Source organism: Canis lupus, chromosome 14 (assembly GCF_003254725.2).
Source record: "Canis lupus dingo isolate Sandy chromosome 14, ASM325472v2, whole genome shotgun sequence".
NCBI classification, from domain to species: Eukaryota; Metazoa; Chordata; class Mammalia; order Carnivora; family Canidae; genus Canis; species Canis lupus.
Window position 1 is genome coordinate 38,037,224 of NC_064256.1, and position 16,952 is coordinate 38,054,175.

General features: G+C 34.0%; 1 protein-coding gene across 11 annotated transcripts in view; it reads left to right on the forward strand.

The window, feature by feature from the left end:
• The window catches only part of PALS2 (protein associated with LIN7 2, MAGUK p55 family member), a 106,793-nt gene that overhangs the window by 69,444 nt on the left and 20,397 nt on the right, over positions 1-16,952 (forward strand). For 7 of the 11 annotated variants that reach the window (XM_025464398.3, XM_025464399.3, XM_049093717.1 and 4 more), the window contains exons 6-9: positions 12,369-12,410; positions 13,849-13,980; positions 15,811-15,910; positions 16,245-16,313. In XM_025464398.3, coding sequence (XP_025320183.3) covers positions 12,369-12,410; positions 13,849-13,980; positions 15,811-15,910; positions 16,245-16,313 — 343 coding nt within the window. The remainder of the gene's footprint in view (positions 1-12,368; positions 12,411-13,848; positions 13,981-15,810; positions 15,911-16,244; positions 16,314-16,952) is intronic. The other 4 variants (XM_035698291.2, XM_035698290.2, XM_049093718.1 and 1 more) reach the window with 1 other exon arrangement.

Below are 16,952 nucleotides of genomic sequence, written 5' to 3' on the forward strand. Positions count from 1 at the left end.
TTTACCTTTGGGGACCTACCTAGAAAAAAAGTTGTTATGGCCAATGTCATGTGCTCTTTTCTAGGATTTATAAGGTTTCAGGATTCACATTTAGGTCTTTTATACATTTTGAATTTATTTTTGTGTATGGTGTAAGAAAGTAGTCCAGTTTTCCCAACACCATTTGTTGAAGAGACTGTCTTTTTTCCCTTAGATATTCTTCCCTGCTTTGTCAAATATTAATTAAGCATATAATTGTGGATTTCTTTCTGGGTTTTTTGTTCTGTTCTTTTTATCTATGATTCTGTTTTTGTGCCAGTACCATACCATTTTGATTACCACACCTTTGTAATATTACTTGAAATCTAGAATTGTGATGTGTCCAGCTTTACTTTTCTTTTTCAAGGTTACTTTGGCTATTCAGGCTCTTTTGTGTGTGTGTGTGTGTGTGTGTGTGTGTGTGTGTGTTTGTTCATGATAGAGAGAGAGAGGCAGAGACACAGACAGAGGGAGAAGCAGGCTCCATGCCAGGAGCCCGACACGGGACTCGATCCCAGGACTCCAGTATCGCGCCCTGGGCCAAAGGCAGGCGCCAAACTGCTGAGCCACCCAGGGATCCCCATCTTTTGTGGTTCTATGTAAATTTTAAGATTGATTGTTTTAGCTCTGTGAAAAATGCTGGTGGTATTTTAATCGGGATTGCACTAAATGTGTAGATTGCTTTGTATAGTATAGGAACTATCAATATTTTAACAATGTTTTTTGTTCTTCCAATCCATAAGTATGGAATATCCTTCCATTTCTTTATATCATCCTTAATTTCTTTCATCATTGTTTGATTTTTAGAATATAGGTCATTCACTTCATTGGTTAGGTTTATTCCTAGGTATCTTACTAATTTTGGTGCAATTGTAAATGGGGTGGTTTTCTTAATTTCTCTTTCTGCTGCTTCATTATTGGTGTGTAGAAATGCAACATATTTCTGTAGATTGATTTTGTACCCTGTGACTTTACTGAATTCATTGATCATTCTAGCAGTTTCTTGATGGAGTCTTTGGATTTTCCTTATATAGTATCATGTCATCTGCAAAAAGTGAACAGTTAGTTGACTTCTTCCTTGCTGATTTAATGGCTTTTATATCTTTTTGTTGTGGCTAGGTTTTCTAATACAATGTCGAATAAAGGTGGTGAGAGTAAACATCCTTGTTTTGTTACTGAGCTTAGGGGAAAGGCTCTCTGTTCCCATTGAGGATGATGTTTGCTGTGAGTTTTTCATATGTGGCCTTTATATGTTGAAGTATGTTCCTTCCAAACCTACTTTGTTGAGGATTTTTATCCTGAATCGTTGTTGTACTTTGTCAAATGCTTTTTCAGTGTTCTTTGAAATGATCATATCCTTTCTCTTATCCTTTCTCTTGTTAATGCAGTGTATCGTGTTGACTGATTTGTGAATATTGAATCATTCTTGCAACCCAGGAATAAATCCCACTTGGTCATGGTGAATGATTTTTTTTTTTTAAATGTGTTGTTGGATTTGGTTTGGTAGTATTTTGTTGAGGATGTCCCAGCAGGTTTTGTACCATTGTATTTTCGTTTCCAGTTGTTTCCATGCATTTTTAAATTTCTTCTTTGATTTCCTAGTTGATCTATTCATTGCTTAGTATCATGTTATTTAACCTAGTCTTTCCAGGTTTTTCCTTCCTGGTTGACTTCTAGTTTCAAAATGGTGTGGTCAGAAACCATGCATGGTGTATTTTTGAATTTGTTGAGGCTTGTTTTGTGATCTCATAAGTGACCAGTTCTGGAGAATGGTCCATGTGTGCTAGAATAGAATGTGTATTCTGCTATTTTAGGATGGAATTTCCTGAATATATCTGTTAAATCAATCTGCTACATTGTGTCACTCAAAGCCATTTTTTTTCTGTTGATTTTCTACTTAGGTGATCTTTCCATTGATGTAAGTGGGGAGTTAAAGTCCCCTACTATTATTGTATTATTATCAATTACTTCCTCTATGTTTGTTTTTAATTGTTTTATGTATTTGGGTACTCCCATGTTGAGTGTGTAAATATTTACAGTTGGTATATCTTCTTGTTGGATTGTTCCCTTTATATAGTGTCCTTCTTTGTCTCTTGTTACAGTCTTTGTTTTGAAGCCTATTTTGTCCAACATGAGGATTGCTACTCCAACTTTCTTTTGGCATCCGTCTACATGATAAATTTCTCCATCCCCTCAGTTTCAATTGGCAGGTGTCTTAATGTCTAAAGTGATTCTCTTGTAGGCAGCATATAGATGGGTCTTATTTTTTATCCATTCTGTCACCATATATCTTTTTGATTGGAGTGTTTAGATCTTTTACATTTAAGTAATTATTGATAGATACATATTTATTGCCATTTGTACTTGTTTTATGGTTGTTTCTGAACATTTTCTCTGATACTTTCTTTTTCTCTTTTGTGGTTTGCTAGTTTTCTTAAGTGATATATTTGGATTTCTTTCTTTTTATTATTTGCATATTCATTAGTGGTTTTTAACTTGTGGTTATCATTAGGTTTATATATAACATCTGCATATAGCAGTTTATATTAAATTTATGATTTTTATGTTTGAATCCATTCTTTACTCTTCTCCTATGTATGTTTTACATATATGGTGTCATAATTTGCATCTTTTTATTTTGTGAGTTCCTTGACTGCTTTTTCACAGAAATATTCATTTTTACTGCTTTTGTGTTTTCTACCTTCATACTATCATTTTTGGTCTGTCTTTGCTATTCAGAGTTCCTTTTAATATTTCTTGCCGGGTTGGTTTAGTGGTCATGAACTCCTTTAGTTTTTGTTGCTGGATAGAGTATTCTTGGCTACAGATTTTTCCCATTCAGCACTTTGAATATATCATGCCACTCCTTTCTGGCTTGGAAAGTTTCTGCTGAAAAATTCACTGATAGCCTTGTGGGATTTCCTTTGTATGTAACTATTTTCTTTTATCCTATTGCTCTTACTATTTTTATTTTACCATTTTATTTTTCCATTTTAATTACAATATGTCTTCATGTTGATCTGCTTTTGTCAATTTTGTTGGGGGTTCTCTGTGCCTCCTAGATCTGGATATCTGTTTCCTTACCCAGATTAGAGACGTTTTCAGCTATTATTTCTCCTGATTTTCTACTCCCCTTTCTCTCTTTCCTTCTTCTAGGACTTCTATGATATGAATATTATTATATTTTTTAGAGTCATTAAGTTACCGAAGTTTGTTCTCATTTTGCATAATTTTTTTTTCTGTTTTGTTCAGTGTAATTACTTTCCATTACTCTGTCTTCTAGGTCATTAATTCATTCCTGTGTTTCTTCCAGCCTGCTGTTCATTTCATCAAGCATGTTTCTCACTTTGTTTATTAAGCCATTTCTGCTGTTATTCCTTATCTCTGTTAATGGTCTCACTGATGTCTTCCACTCTCTTCTCAAGCCCATTGAGTATCCTTATGATCATTGCTTAAAATTCTTTATCAAACACATTACTTAAATTTGTTTCACTTAGATCTCCTGCCATGACTTTGTCTTATTCTTATGTTTGGTACAAATTCCTCCGTCTTCTCATTTTATCTTAGTCTCTGTGAATGTTTCTTTGTGTTAGAAAAGTTAGCTACATCTCTGTTGCCCAGCACCTGTTCCCCAGCACCTGGTGCTTCCAGGAGTGTCTCCAATGTGTGCTGGCTGCTTTATCCTACAGGCCAGTCATTTGCAGAGGCTCTCTGCCTGTTGTGGGCAGTGTTTGATCTCTGGTCTGTGTGTGGCACATTTTAACTTGGTATGTTCTGGTCCGCTTGCGAAATGAGACCTTTGCCACCACCACCAGAACTGAGACCTTGCAAACTCCTGGGTCAGGAGATGAAGTGTTGGCAGGGATTTGTGCTAGTCTTCTGTAGGAGGTGAGCCACTATGTTGGGACTGAGACAAGCATGACTAGAAAGGGTGGTTCTTCCAAAGCGTTGGGGAATGGAGTTTGGAATAAGCAAGTTACGTAGCCAGTGTCAGCACAGGCTTGGTTCCCACAGATTGCTCTGTGTGCGGAGCGGCAGAGAAGGGAAATGGTGCATATCAGTTCCTATGTTTCAACAGGGATCTCCCCATGAATGTTGCCTCCTTTCTAAGACATGCTTCAAAATGAGCAGCTAACCTCCCCACTGTGTGCCCTGGGGACTCTTCAGATCATTGTTTCCATGTTGTGTGTCTGCAGGCTATTTGCCCTTGCCTTCTCTCCAAGAGCAGCCCCGATGCCCTCTGAGTTCTCCTGAACCAAGCATGTGGACCTTTAAAATTCCAGGCTTTAAGTCTCACTGGTTGCAGGAACTCAAGAAATTTAGGCCCTCTCACATTCCAAGCCAACTAATATGGGTATTCATTTTCCCAATGCCCTCCCTTGTATGCTAATCTGTCTTTCCCCTCTTCTGTGATCATCGCTCCCTCCCTACCATAGTGGCCACAATCCCTTTCTCTCCCAAGTTATGTCTCTGCACTTCCTTCTTCGATGTGCTTTCCACCTTTGGTTGTGGAGTTTGTTCTGCCAGCCTTCAGGTAGATTTCTGGTGTATTTAGGATGATTTGACAGTTATGTAGTTGTATTTGTGGGACAAGGCAAGCATAACATCCTCCTACTCTACTGCCATCCTCCTTCAATATGAAGAACAGAATATTTTAGTCATGAATTTTAGTATGTATATTTGACACCAAAAAGTAAATAGGCTTATAGTGAACTTTGGTTGAGATAAAGGTAGAGACCTTGTCTTCAGAGAAAAAAAAAAATCATAAAAGAAATATTTGAAATTAGACATTTCACATCACTGGTACCTCTCAGACCTCCTGTATTTCTCAACTAGCACATTGCCATTTGGACCTGAATAGATTGGAAAAGTAAAACCTAAGATTTGTGTGTGTGTGTGTGTGTGTGTGTGTGTGTGTGTGTGTTGTGATAATTAGGAAGATTTTTATCCCTGTAGTTTAAACCAGAATTTTTTACCAGTTTACCAAGGCTTTTAAAATTTTTATATTAACATGTTACATGTTAACACTTTGACTCAAATTCCTTTGTAGATTCTGTACCTGGTGAACTGGACTGAACAGTGAAATGCAAGGATCTTTAGTCCTGTCAGGCTTAAATTTATTCCCATCCCATGCCTTCTCAAACTCTTTTATTTAGCCTTTGGAACTGGGAGAAAAGATTGAAATGGGTTAGAAGTCATCCAAGCCTGAGGCAGTTCTTAAGCCTATCTATCATAAAAAAGAAAAGAGACTACAATATGAAGGCTTCCAAAGTGAGCCAAAACATCTAAATTGGGTCATTTTCTAAAGCAAATGAGGAAATGATTACTAATTATATTGGAACGATAGGCATAAACAATGACTGTCCTGGGCAAACTATTGCCTCATTACAAAAAATAAAACTAGAGAAGGATGTTAATTAACACCATTTCTATTTAATATTTTATTGGAAGTTTCATAAGCACAAATAGACAAATTATAGAAGCAAAGTTTGGAAAGGAGAAATCAAAAATTACTATTTTCAAATAATATATATTTTTTTGCATAGAATGCCCCTAAGACATAAAGTATGCCTCTAATATAAAGTATTAGAAATAAGAGTTGAGCAAGATATTTACAAATAAGATTAATATACAAAAATCAGTTTCATTTTTGTATGTCATCAACAAACATCAAGATAGGTAACTAAGACAAACATCATTTACAATAAAGTCAGGGAATGTTACATTGATGTGTAGGAATAAATCTAACAAAAATATTCAAGGCCTCTACACACACATATTACAATGAAGATCTAAATAGCAGATATATCATTTTCATGGATAAGAAGACAATGTTGTGAAGGTGTGCATTTTCCTCAAATTGACTTTTAGATTCAATGAAATTCCAATAAAGTTTTTCATAGTATATGATGAGTAGTAAAGACACTTTTGAGGTAGAAAAGCGGGACTGGGGCATTACTAATCTGTAGGAGAGTTAAGATACCATCATGGTAATGGCATAGCAGCAAATAGAATGACAAATGCAATAGAGAGTTCAGAAAGAGAGCTAACACATGTACTACTTTGATAAGATGATATATCTTTTAGTGAGAAGGGGAGAGACTATTCAGTGAATGAAACTGGTTATTAACAGGGATAGCATATGAAGTTGTGTTCCTGTTTCACTTTACATACACAAATCAAGTAAAAGACACAATCAGTGAACCTATGAAGCAATATTAAAAATCACACTGTGAAATACCATTTTATAACATTCAGTTGGCAAAAAGTGTGCGTGTGACTGTACAATTTCTATCTACATTGCTGGTGGTGTGTAAATTCGTATAACTGCAGGGGTGGGGGGAGTTTAGCATTATCACAATTGAGTGTTCACATATACCAAAACAGTCATTTCCTAGAGCAGTTTGTATATATATACAACTGGAAACATATTAACAAGCATATAAATCCCAAAAGATTATATGCTATAGTGTGATAACATTTTTTTATGTTTAAAATAACTAAATGCATACTTTAAAAGAATGTATATATTTGGACAATGGTAAAACTGTATGAAAGGAAAGCAAGGAATTCATGAACACAAAATTCAGGTAAAGGTTACTTTAGCTGGGGAAGCCAGGGTGATGGGATGGAATGAAATGAGAGCAGGAAGACCGCTTAAGGTTCTAGCTTCTGTTTTGGGTGCAAGTTTTTGGCTGTTTACCACATTATTAAAAGGAATAAGTAAAAGTAGGCTTTGCATGAACAAATTATTCAAATGTGATATAAATTAAGAACAGGAGTATAATTCTGAACAGTCTAGTATAATAGATTTTTTAAGTTAATTTTTTGACAGAAGCTTAAATTTGTGGCCTGCAGATGGAGATTTACCATATAGGAGTGTGCATTGTCCCTCAAAGCTTTTTTAAGCAAACATATAATCTAGTCTCCCTGCTAATTGAAAATGTGTGTGTGGCTGCATTTAACTGAGTAGGCTGAGTTCATATACTTTGAAAATCTTTCGAAAAATAACATTCATCCTTAATCATCTCTGCTATTGTCATAGTGAACTTTGTAGCAACTAAGATCACTGCATTCACCACCTTGTCACTTGTTCTAATTGCAAATTCAAATGGGCCTGAAAATATGTGTTGAGACTGGGGATATGTAAGGAGCACTTGCACTATGTTAAGATAACATATTCCCAAATTAACAGCCACATTCTAATTTAGCATAAGGGTCATGGTAGAGCTATTTCTACAGCCATTTCATCCATTTAATTTCTTTTCTTCTACTAATTATTGTCATTTGCATAGGTCCAGCATAGTCCTGTGAAATATTTTATTTTTTCAGTACTATTAAAATTTTTATTTTTACTTAAAAAATATCTTTGAGATAAAGTTTATATTTAAAGTGAAACCATCAACATAATCAAGACAGGATATATATATCTAGCACTCCAGAGTTTCTTTGTATCCATTTATAGTACTTCCTCCATGCTCCCTCCCACCTCCCCCTGCATTCCAGGCAAGCACTGCTCTGTTTTCTGTCACTATAGTTTAGTTTACATTTTTCCTTATTTTTATATAAATGGAAGCATACAACATGAATCTTCTTTGCTGTTTTTTGGGTTTAAATCTGTTGTCTTTCACTCAGCATAATTCTTTTGGGATTCATCCATCTTTTTATGTGTATTAGTAGTTGATTCCTTTCTGTTGATGAGTAGTATTCCATTGCTTGGCTATACCACAGTTTATTCATTAATTGGCTGCTGAACATTTTTGTTGTTTCCAATTTGGGGCTGTATAAATAAAGATGCTGTGGACATTACATGTAAGTCTCTTGGGTGAACACCTAGGAATTGAAGGATTGGGTCATGGTGGGTATATATTGAACTTTCAGAGAAGTGTCTAAACTGTTTTCAGAAGTGGTCGTACCAGTATACATTCCCAGCATCATTTTATGAGAGTTTCAATTACTGTACATCTTCACCAACATTTGTTATGGTGAGTCCTTATAAATTTAGACACCTATGTAGTTGTATAGTGGTATCTCAGTATGATTTTTTTTTAAGATTTTATTTATTTATTCATGAGAGACAGAGAGAGGCAGAGGGAGAAACAGAGGGAGAAGCAGGCTCCATGCAGGGAGCCCGACGTGTGGGACTCGATCCCGGGTCTCCAGAATCACCCCTTGGGTGCTCTGATTTAGCAGGTAGCGCTAAACCACTGGGGCTGCCCTCAGTATGATTCTAATTTGCATTTTCCTGATGACTATTTAATATTGAGCATCTTTTCTATGTGTTTTTTTTTTTATGTTTGTTTTGGTGATTGTCTTCAAATCTTATCCATTTTTTATTGTTTGTTTTTTAATTTAGTTTTCAGAGTTCTTTATTTTGAATATTGGGTATTTTTATCAGAATTATGACTTATAAGGATTTTCTCACAGTGAAAAGGCTTGCCTTTTCATTCTCTTAACAGTGTAATACAAAGAGCAGAAGTTCTTAATTTTGATGAAGTCCAGTTTTTCTATGTTTTTCTTTTACAGATAATGCTTATATTCCGTGTAAAATATTTTTGTATAAACCTAAGGTCATAAAGATTTTTTTTGGTATTTTTTCTAACAGTTGTATAGTCTTATGCTTTACATCTATCTCTAGATGTACACTAAATGGATATGAATTTTTGTATAAGATATGGGTGAGTGGGGGTTGCATATAGATATCCAGTTTTCCAGCAGCTCCATTTGTTGAAAAGACTCTTTCCTCAAATTTGGAAGCATTTTGACTAATACCTCTTCAGATTATTTTTCTTTGCCCATTTCTTCTGTCCTTTGGTGACATCACTTCCACATATATTAGGCTCTTTGAAGTTGTTCCATTGCTCAGTGATACTCTTCATTTATTTCAGTCTTTTTACTTCACTTTTTCTTTTTTTTTTTTTTTAAGATTTTATTTATTTATTCATGAGAGGCACAGACACAGGCAGAGGGAGAAGCAGGCTCCATGCAGGGAGCGAGCCCAACATGGGACTCGATCCCGGGTCTCCAGGATCACACCCTAGGCTGAAGGCGGCGCTAAACCACTGAGCCACCCAGGCTGCCCCCTGTTTTTTTAATCTTTTAATGCTTTATCTTCAAGTTTACTTATCTGTTTCTTTCACTGTGCCATCTCTTAATCATTTGTGGTGTACTTTTTCATCTCATATAGTTTGGTTTTCATCTCCAGAAATCTAAATTGAGTCTTTTTTTATATCTGTTGTGTTTCTACATAACATGGCTAGTCCTTCCTCTAGCTTCCTGAACATAAGAATACAATATGTAAAAAACAAAACAAAATATGTAAAGTTAAAATAACTATTTTAATGTTTTTATTGTTTTTATCTACTAATTCAATCATGTTTATCATTTCTGGATCACACTTAATTGATTTTTCTCTGCATTTTATATTTTCCTGCTTATTTGCATACCTGGTTATTTTTGATTGGCTGTTAGACATCATGAATTTTACCTTGTTGAATGCTGGATATTTTTGTACTCAGAAAATTCTTAAACTTTGTTCTAGGATACTTAGGTTAACTGGGAGCAGTTTGATCCTTTCAGATCTTGCTTTTTAAGCTTTGTTAGGTGCAACCAGAGCAGGATTAAGTTTGGGGCATAATCCTTTTGACTACTCAGTGCCTCATGAACTGAGATTTTTCTACTCACTTTGATAAGAAAAGAAATTTTTCTCACCCTGTATGACCTGATGATATTGCTCCTTACCATGCTGGTTCTTTACCTTACTGAATAGTTTCCTCATATCCACACACTGATCAATATTCTGCTGAAGACTGGAGGGGAGTGCTCGGAAGTTCTTGAGTGTGCAACCTTTTCCTCACTGACTACTCTATTTTGTATGCTGCAACCACCTTGATCTCTCTGGTCACCCAGCTCATCTCCTCAACTTGGAGACCACCAGGCTCTACCGAGATTCTTCCTTCCTGAGTTGCAACCTGGGAACTTGTTCTGTGCAGTTAGCAGGGGCAACTGAAAAGTTCATGCTGTTTATTTCCATTTTTTAGAGATCACGGACTTCATTGTCTGATGTCTTAAAAAAATGTTTAGTAAAGTTTTGTCCAATATTTTAATTGTTTCAGGTTGGAGGGTCCTTTATTAGTTCATCTTAGTGAGAAGCATGAGTCATTTTATCTTATTTTTAAGATACCATAAAATTTTTAAATTTAATTTTTAAACAGGTGAATCATTCCCATGGTTGAAAATTCAAGAAATATAAATAGGTATTCAATTGAAATCTCTCTCCTAATCCACTAAAACCTAGTCCTCATTCCTCATAAGAAATCATGCTATTAGTTTATCTTTCTAAAGTTTCTTTATTCATATGCAAGTAAGCAAAAATTATATATTAATCCATTTCCACCTCCTTTTCAATGAAAAGGTTACATAGTATATACACTTTTTTTTTTTCCACTTAACCCTGTATCTTTAGGATCTTTCCTTATTGGTACATAGACTGCCTCTTGACACATCACTGCCTCCCCATCCTTTTTAATGGCTGCATAGTATTATATCACATAGATTTATCATCATTTATTTAACCAATTCCGTATTATTGAACAATTAGGTTGCATCCAATCCTTTTCTACCAGGAATACTTTAGTAGTTAATACTCTTGTACGTAAGTCATTTTGCATATGTCTGAGTAACATTGCTATTTAATACACTACCGGAGGTGGATTACTAGGTGAGATTTTTGCATTTGTAATTTTGATAGCTATTGTCAAATTGTTCTCCCAGGGGAACTGAACCAGATCCTCCACTAACCTATTAGAAAAAAGCCTATTGGCCCATAGTCCTATCTATAGAATGTTTTCAGATATTTGGATTTCTGCTAATCTGATGGGAAGAAGATATTATCATCATATAGTTTTAATTTATATTTCTATTCTGAGTCATGTTGAATACCTTTTGTGTTTAAAAGTCATTTGTGGTGATCTCTGGGTGGCTCAGTGGTTTAACACCTGCCTTCGGCCCGGGGCATGATCTTGGAGTCCCGGGATCGAGTCCCACATCGGGCTCCCTACATGGAGCCTGCTCCTCCCTCTACCTATGTCTCTGCCTCTCTCTCTCTCTCTCTACCCCTGTGTCTCTCATGAATAAATAAATAAAATCTTAAAAAATAAAAAATTTTAAAATTTTTTTAAATTTTTATTTATGATAGTCACAGAGAGAGAGAGAGAGGCAGAGACACGGGCAGAGGGAGAAGCAGGCTCCATGCACCGGGAGCCCGACGTGGGATTCGATCCCAGATCTCCAGGATCGTGCCCTGGGCCAAAGGCAGGCGCCAAACCGCTGCGCCACCCAGGGATCCCCCAAAAATAAAAAATTTTTAAAAAGCCATTTGTACTTCCCATTCTCTGTTCAATCTACTTTAGATTATTGGTTGGTCAGTTTTTTCTTTAGTGATAAGAATATAAGATTGAAAAATTTTAGTAAATTATGTTTAGTAACTTCTTAATAATGAATGAACCGTTAACATCCATAGTCTATTAGTAAAACACTTTACAATATACTTGATAGAATATAATTATACTAAATCTGGTCAAATCTCTAATGATTTTAAGGTCATTATAAAATCTTGAGAGCAAAGGTTGTGTTAATTTATTTTCCAGACAGATTTTATTTATTTATTTTATTTTATTTTATTTTATTTTATTTTATTTATTTATATTTTTTTATTTTATTTTATACTTTATTTTATATTTTATTTTATTTATTTTATTTTTTTCCAGACAGATTTTTAAAAGTCAAAGTAAAACCAGGCTAATCTGAGTTTTCAAGTATGAGAATAATGTTCTAAAATTAGTTTAATAAATGAAATAATAAGAACTGTTCCTCTAGAAATCCTTTATATTTGAGAGGTGTATTCCACAAATAATGACATTTCCAGAATAATTTAATGGGAGTAAGGGAATAAATATTTGAAATTTAGACTATCTCAGAAAATCAGAACTTATGGTTACAAGATGTATGTTGTCCCACAGATAAGAATGATAAACACATTCCTAGTTAGATGACAGGATGCTCTTACTATTCATTTGATGCAGCTTTCTTGAGTAGTAAGGAGTTTCAAGTTTTTTTACAATTTTGCATACCCATCCTTTTTCTCTGCCTCATCTCAAACACCTCTACCTTTTTGCTTCTATTATTTATAATTTTCAGGTGTTATACCCTATGGACAATTAATGAGGGGAGTAGTTACTTTACCAAATGAGTGAAGTAACAAAATGGGCCAGTAGTTTGTTTATATTTTGTTAATTTATTGTCAGTTTAAAAGTCTGGCTTTATTTATGCAATGAAAAATATATTTTTAGAGTTGCATCAGTATGGAGAGGCATCCAGCACACGTCCGTCAGGTATGATGTCATTCCAGGACATTCTCTGGTATTCCGTTTTTCTGTCTTATCAGCCAACTAAATTTACCTTGATTAAATAAACTTAATAATTTGGGGTTTTTTTTTTGCCATTGCCAAAACATTGAGCTGCATGCTATTGTCCAGTTAGCCAGTTGTCACATTTTAGCAACCTTAATATTGCTTGTATGCTTGCTTTTTAGATATATCTAAAATTGTATATCAAAAAATTTATTAGCTTACTGATTTTTTAAATAATTAGTCTTTCCAGAGTTACTGAAAATGTTCTGAATGCTTTCTACCACAATCATCTAATTGTAAATAACTAAAATTCTGTCACATATTTCCAAACTTAGTTACTTTAAAATTGTCTTAATATGCATCCATCACATTACATTGTACCACACTAATAATATAATGTATCTGCTTGTGTTACTTGAATATATTGTTTGGTTACATTTACAGAAATATAATAACAATGTTATTTTGACTAATTTTGTGCTCTTCTGCTTGTTAAAGTTTACCTGCTGATTAATGCCAAGTTAATTCTTCAGTAGATAAAATTTGAATTCTTATAAATATGCATGAAAAAAGCTTTAAGGAAGTAATCTGAACTTGCCATCAAATACTGAAAATGCGTAACTTATTAGAATTTAAAGTGAATTAGCAAAATATTCCAGTTATTGGAGCTAATAGTGGTAACTGGCATACTTTTATTATTAAAATGTATTTAAAAGAAATTTGTATAGTTTAGTGAATTTAAATTGAGAATTAGTTCCAAGGCCTTTTCAGTGTTTTTCTTACAATTAATTTAATGCTAATTATTTAAGTCAGAGCAGGATGATTTCAAAAAAGTATTTACCACACTAGCTTTGGCCACTGTGAATCTGTGTGATCATAAAAAAATATATTACTAGTGATGAAATTTGGGTTTTTAATTTTTTTTAAGTTACTAAATATATTTCAGGTCTGACCTCAACATGAACTTTCATTGTTAAATTTTGGTCTTAGGGCTCTTTCAAAAAGTAAAAAAAAAAAAAAAAAGTCCTATTATATCTGAAATATATGCCTTAAATCAGCTGCATATATTGTTTCTGGGGGTTAATCAGAAAGTGGCATTTAATTGCATAGATATTACACAACGTTAGTTGGAAAATCGTGAAAAGATTTGGAGAAAGTGTCAGAATGATAGAGTGAAATGATTGTTGATTTAAGATTAGACATTAAAAAGGAAACAAAATTTTAGTTGTACTAATATTTATATCTTCTTTTCTAATGTCAAATTATTAATGTCTAATCATTGATTTTTATTTGAGTAGAATAAGTTCCTTACTAAGTAAATTGTCAATTACAATTAAATAATAGTGATTTGAAAAAGATTTCAAAAATCTAGTGACAAATGATACATCTCTACTACTTTAAATTGTGCTGTGTGTTTTAGGTGTTTGTGAAATGTCATTTTGATTATAATCCATACAATGATAACCTGATACCCTGTAAAGAAGCAGGATTGAAGTTTTCAAAAGGAGAAATTCTTCAAATTGTAAACAGAGAAGATCCAAACTGGTGGCAGGTTAGTATGCTTCTCATAATTTCCTCAGCTGCTTTTTTATTTTCAATCTTAGATCTGGCCAATATCTGAATACTCAGAAAGAAGGTATTAGCATTTGTTTAAATCATTTTTCCTGCATGAACAGCTCCTGCTTCATGGCTGCTAATTTTGTGGACAGAAGAGCAAATTGAGAGGGAATTTGTGAGTAGCTGTTAATGCAGAATTAACTAGCCTGTGGAGGTATTCTGTTGGATTAGGGATTAGAACAGTTGGTTCTTCACATTAGTGATTGTGGTCAAATATGGCATTGGGCAAGAACAATGCACTTGGGGTCATCCCTTCTCAGTGTTTGTTGTTGTTTGTTTAATCTAGAAGTCTTTTATTATGTGTATAGTAGTGTCTCTATACTGTCTCCCTCTATATACATTCATGGCAAATAAAAAATACTTTATTAGGCTCTTAAGTCTGTTTCCCCACCTCTTCTCAGTTACTGAGAAATGAAGGTTTGCTTTATGATTAGTGTTAGTTGGTCTTGGATTGAAATCTGTGTATATGGAAAGGAATATATGTTATCACTGTATTTTCCTCCACTTCATTTTCTAAAGATCTCTGCAATCATGTTCTGTTTACTTTGCCCTTAGTACAGCTTTCAGGAATCTCTAACAGCAGAATTAAATCTGTTTTTGTAATTGTTTACACTGGCTAATACCCACAGTATTCAGAGCTAGAGAAACTGACAAATCAAAGTCTAAAATCCCTTAAACTGTCAGAACAAGTGAGATTCTCATTTAAAAGCAAGGTGTAAGAAGAAAGGACCCAGAACCTAGCCCTAACTCTAAATTAAATGGAAGTATTAGTAACTCATGTTAGCTCTGTAAAGTTATATTGACTTCTAAGGAGGAATGAATGACAAGAATGAGAACAATCCCACTAATGTGTCCTTAAATTTAAATTAAGATATTATTATGTACAAGTGCATTTTGCAGTGAGAGAACAAAAAATAGGTAAATTAAACAGAATCCATGATCTCTAGAGGTTTCCACTGAATTTCTTAGAACTCTCCTCAAAAAACTTTTTCTGTGGCTGTTTCCTTTATTCAACTTTTCCAGGAGATTTTTCTCTTTTACTCCTTTCTGTGAATGTTATCTCTTAGTTCTGTTTTTCATCCTATCACCATTATTTCAGTCTTTTCCTGCATTTAGTGATCTGTTACTTTAATTCTGTTTTTTAGGATTCTAATGGCTAAAAATGATACCAGATTTTTCAATGCAAGTTGTAAAGATAAAAGACCCTAACTTTGTGGAATATAAGCCATTAGTAGCCAGTTCTTTAGCCACTATTTTAAAACAGCACATTTTTGGATTTCAAAATTCATTTTCTTGACAGTAGATGTAATTTTACCTATTTTAAACTTAGGATATTCAGATTCTGTCTCTCTAGTAGGCCTAAGGTTGATAGTAAATACCTTACTAATGGTGCTAATGAAACATCCTTTTAATACACAGTGCTAATGAAACATCCTTTTAACACATAAAAATTATTATTCCTTTTCATTTGCTGACTAATTTAGCATTATAAATAAAAAGTTGTAGTAATGTAAAGATCCTTCCTTTAAACTTTTGCATTTTGGTCCCAGAATTTCGACACCAAATGGCAGATTGAGCAGGTGCCAGTTGATTCCTTAGCACTAAAATGTTTAAGTATCGTTAACTGACAATGCCATGGATTTAAATCTCAGGGTCAGTTTTGAAGAGCAAATGCAGTATATTTTTGCTATTACTTGTCCTACTTATTAGAATATGGTCTCAAGGTTTGGTCACTGAGATATACAATTCATTAATTTGATTCTAGGCTAGCCATGTAAAAGAGGGAGGAAGCGCTGGTCTCATTCCAAGCCAGTTCCTGGAAGAGAAGAGAAAGGCATTTGTTAGAAGAGACTGGGACAATTCAGGTGATGAGCTCAAAACAATGTGTAACAAGTAGTCCTTTGTGATCACCTTTCTTTTCCTCTTTTCATCTGAATCAGCAAATAAATTTATTTAAAATGTATCTAATCCATCCCATCTACTTTGTTGTATCTCTCTCAAAAGTAAACTTTTTGATCCCTCTCTGCCACCTGCTGGTATAGTTATCAAAATTAGTGGCTCAACTCACTTCTGCCCCCTTCTGCTCTGTAGGACACAACACTAGAAAGGTAATTCTCCCACCCCTATAGAATACCACAGGGCAGTTTTATTATATTCTGACATACTGTTTTAAGTTATATTTGTCTTGTCACCCTTCAGGACCTTTTTGTGGAACCATAAGTAGCAAAAAAAAGAAAAAGATGATGTATCTCACAACCAGAAATGCAGGTATGTTTTAAATACCTTTTCGAAAAGTCTAAGTGAGATAGCTTTAATCATTGATTAATGTGGCATAAACTCTGAATATATAATTTTAAATGAAAGTAATTCAGATTAATACCCAACTGTAAGGGGATGTCACTTGAAAACACAGTACAATATAATATGAAGACATTATTTAAATCTTGATACTGTATATACTTGTACTGTCACCAGAGTGGTTTGTGGGTTTTTTGTTTTGTTTTGGTTTTTTTTTTAGGTATAGTTTACAATAAAATGAATTGGTTACGATTTATGCTTGTATTAATGAAGGAACAGTATTATTAATACTATTTATTTCATAGAACCTTGATGGTAATTTATATATCATTTCTAAAGAAATGCCTTGATGAAGATACTAAAAGAGATGATTAAGAGCAGCTATATCTTGCCTTAACATTGTCCATGATAGTTTTGGGAAAATAACACTGGACCAAACAAATCTTAATCTGATCTAGTAGGATTCTCTCTTAAATCTTTTAGACTAAAAAAAAGGTAAATATGACAACTACCATAGTTATTCTTTTCAGTTCTAGAGGCTGACAGGCACGAAATGCAGCTCTTTGAATGAGAAAGCCTTCTGAAAGGAATTGACAATTTTAATATACT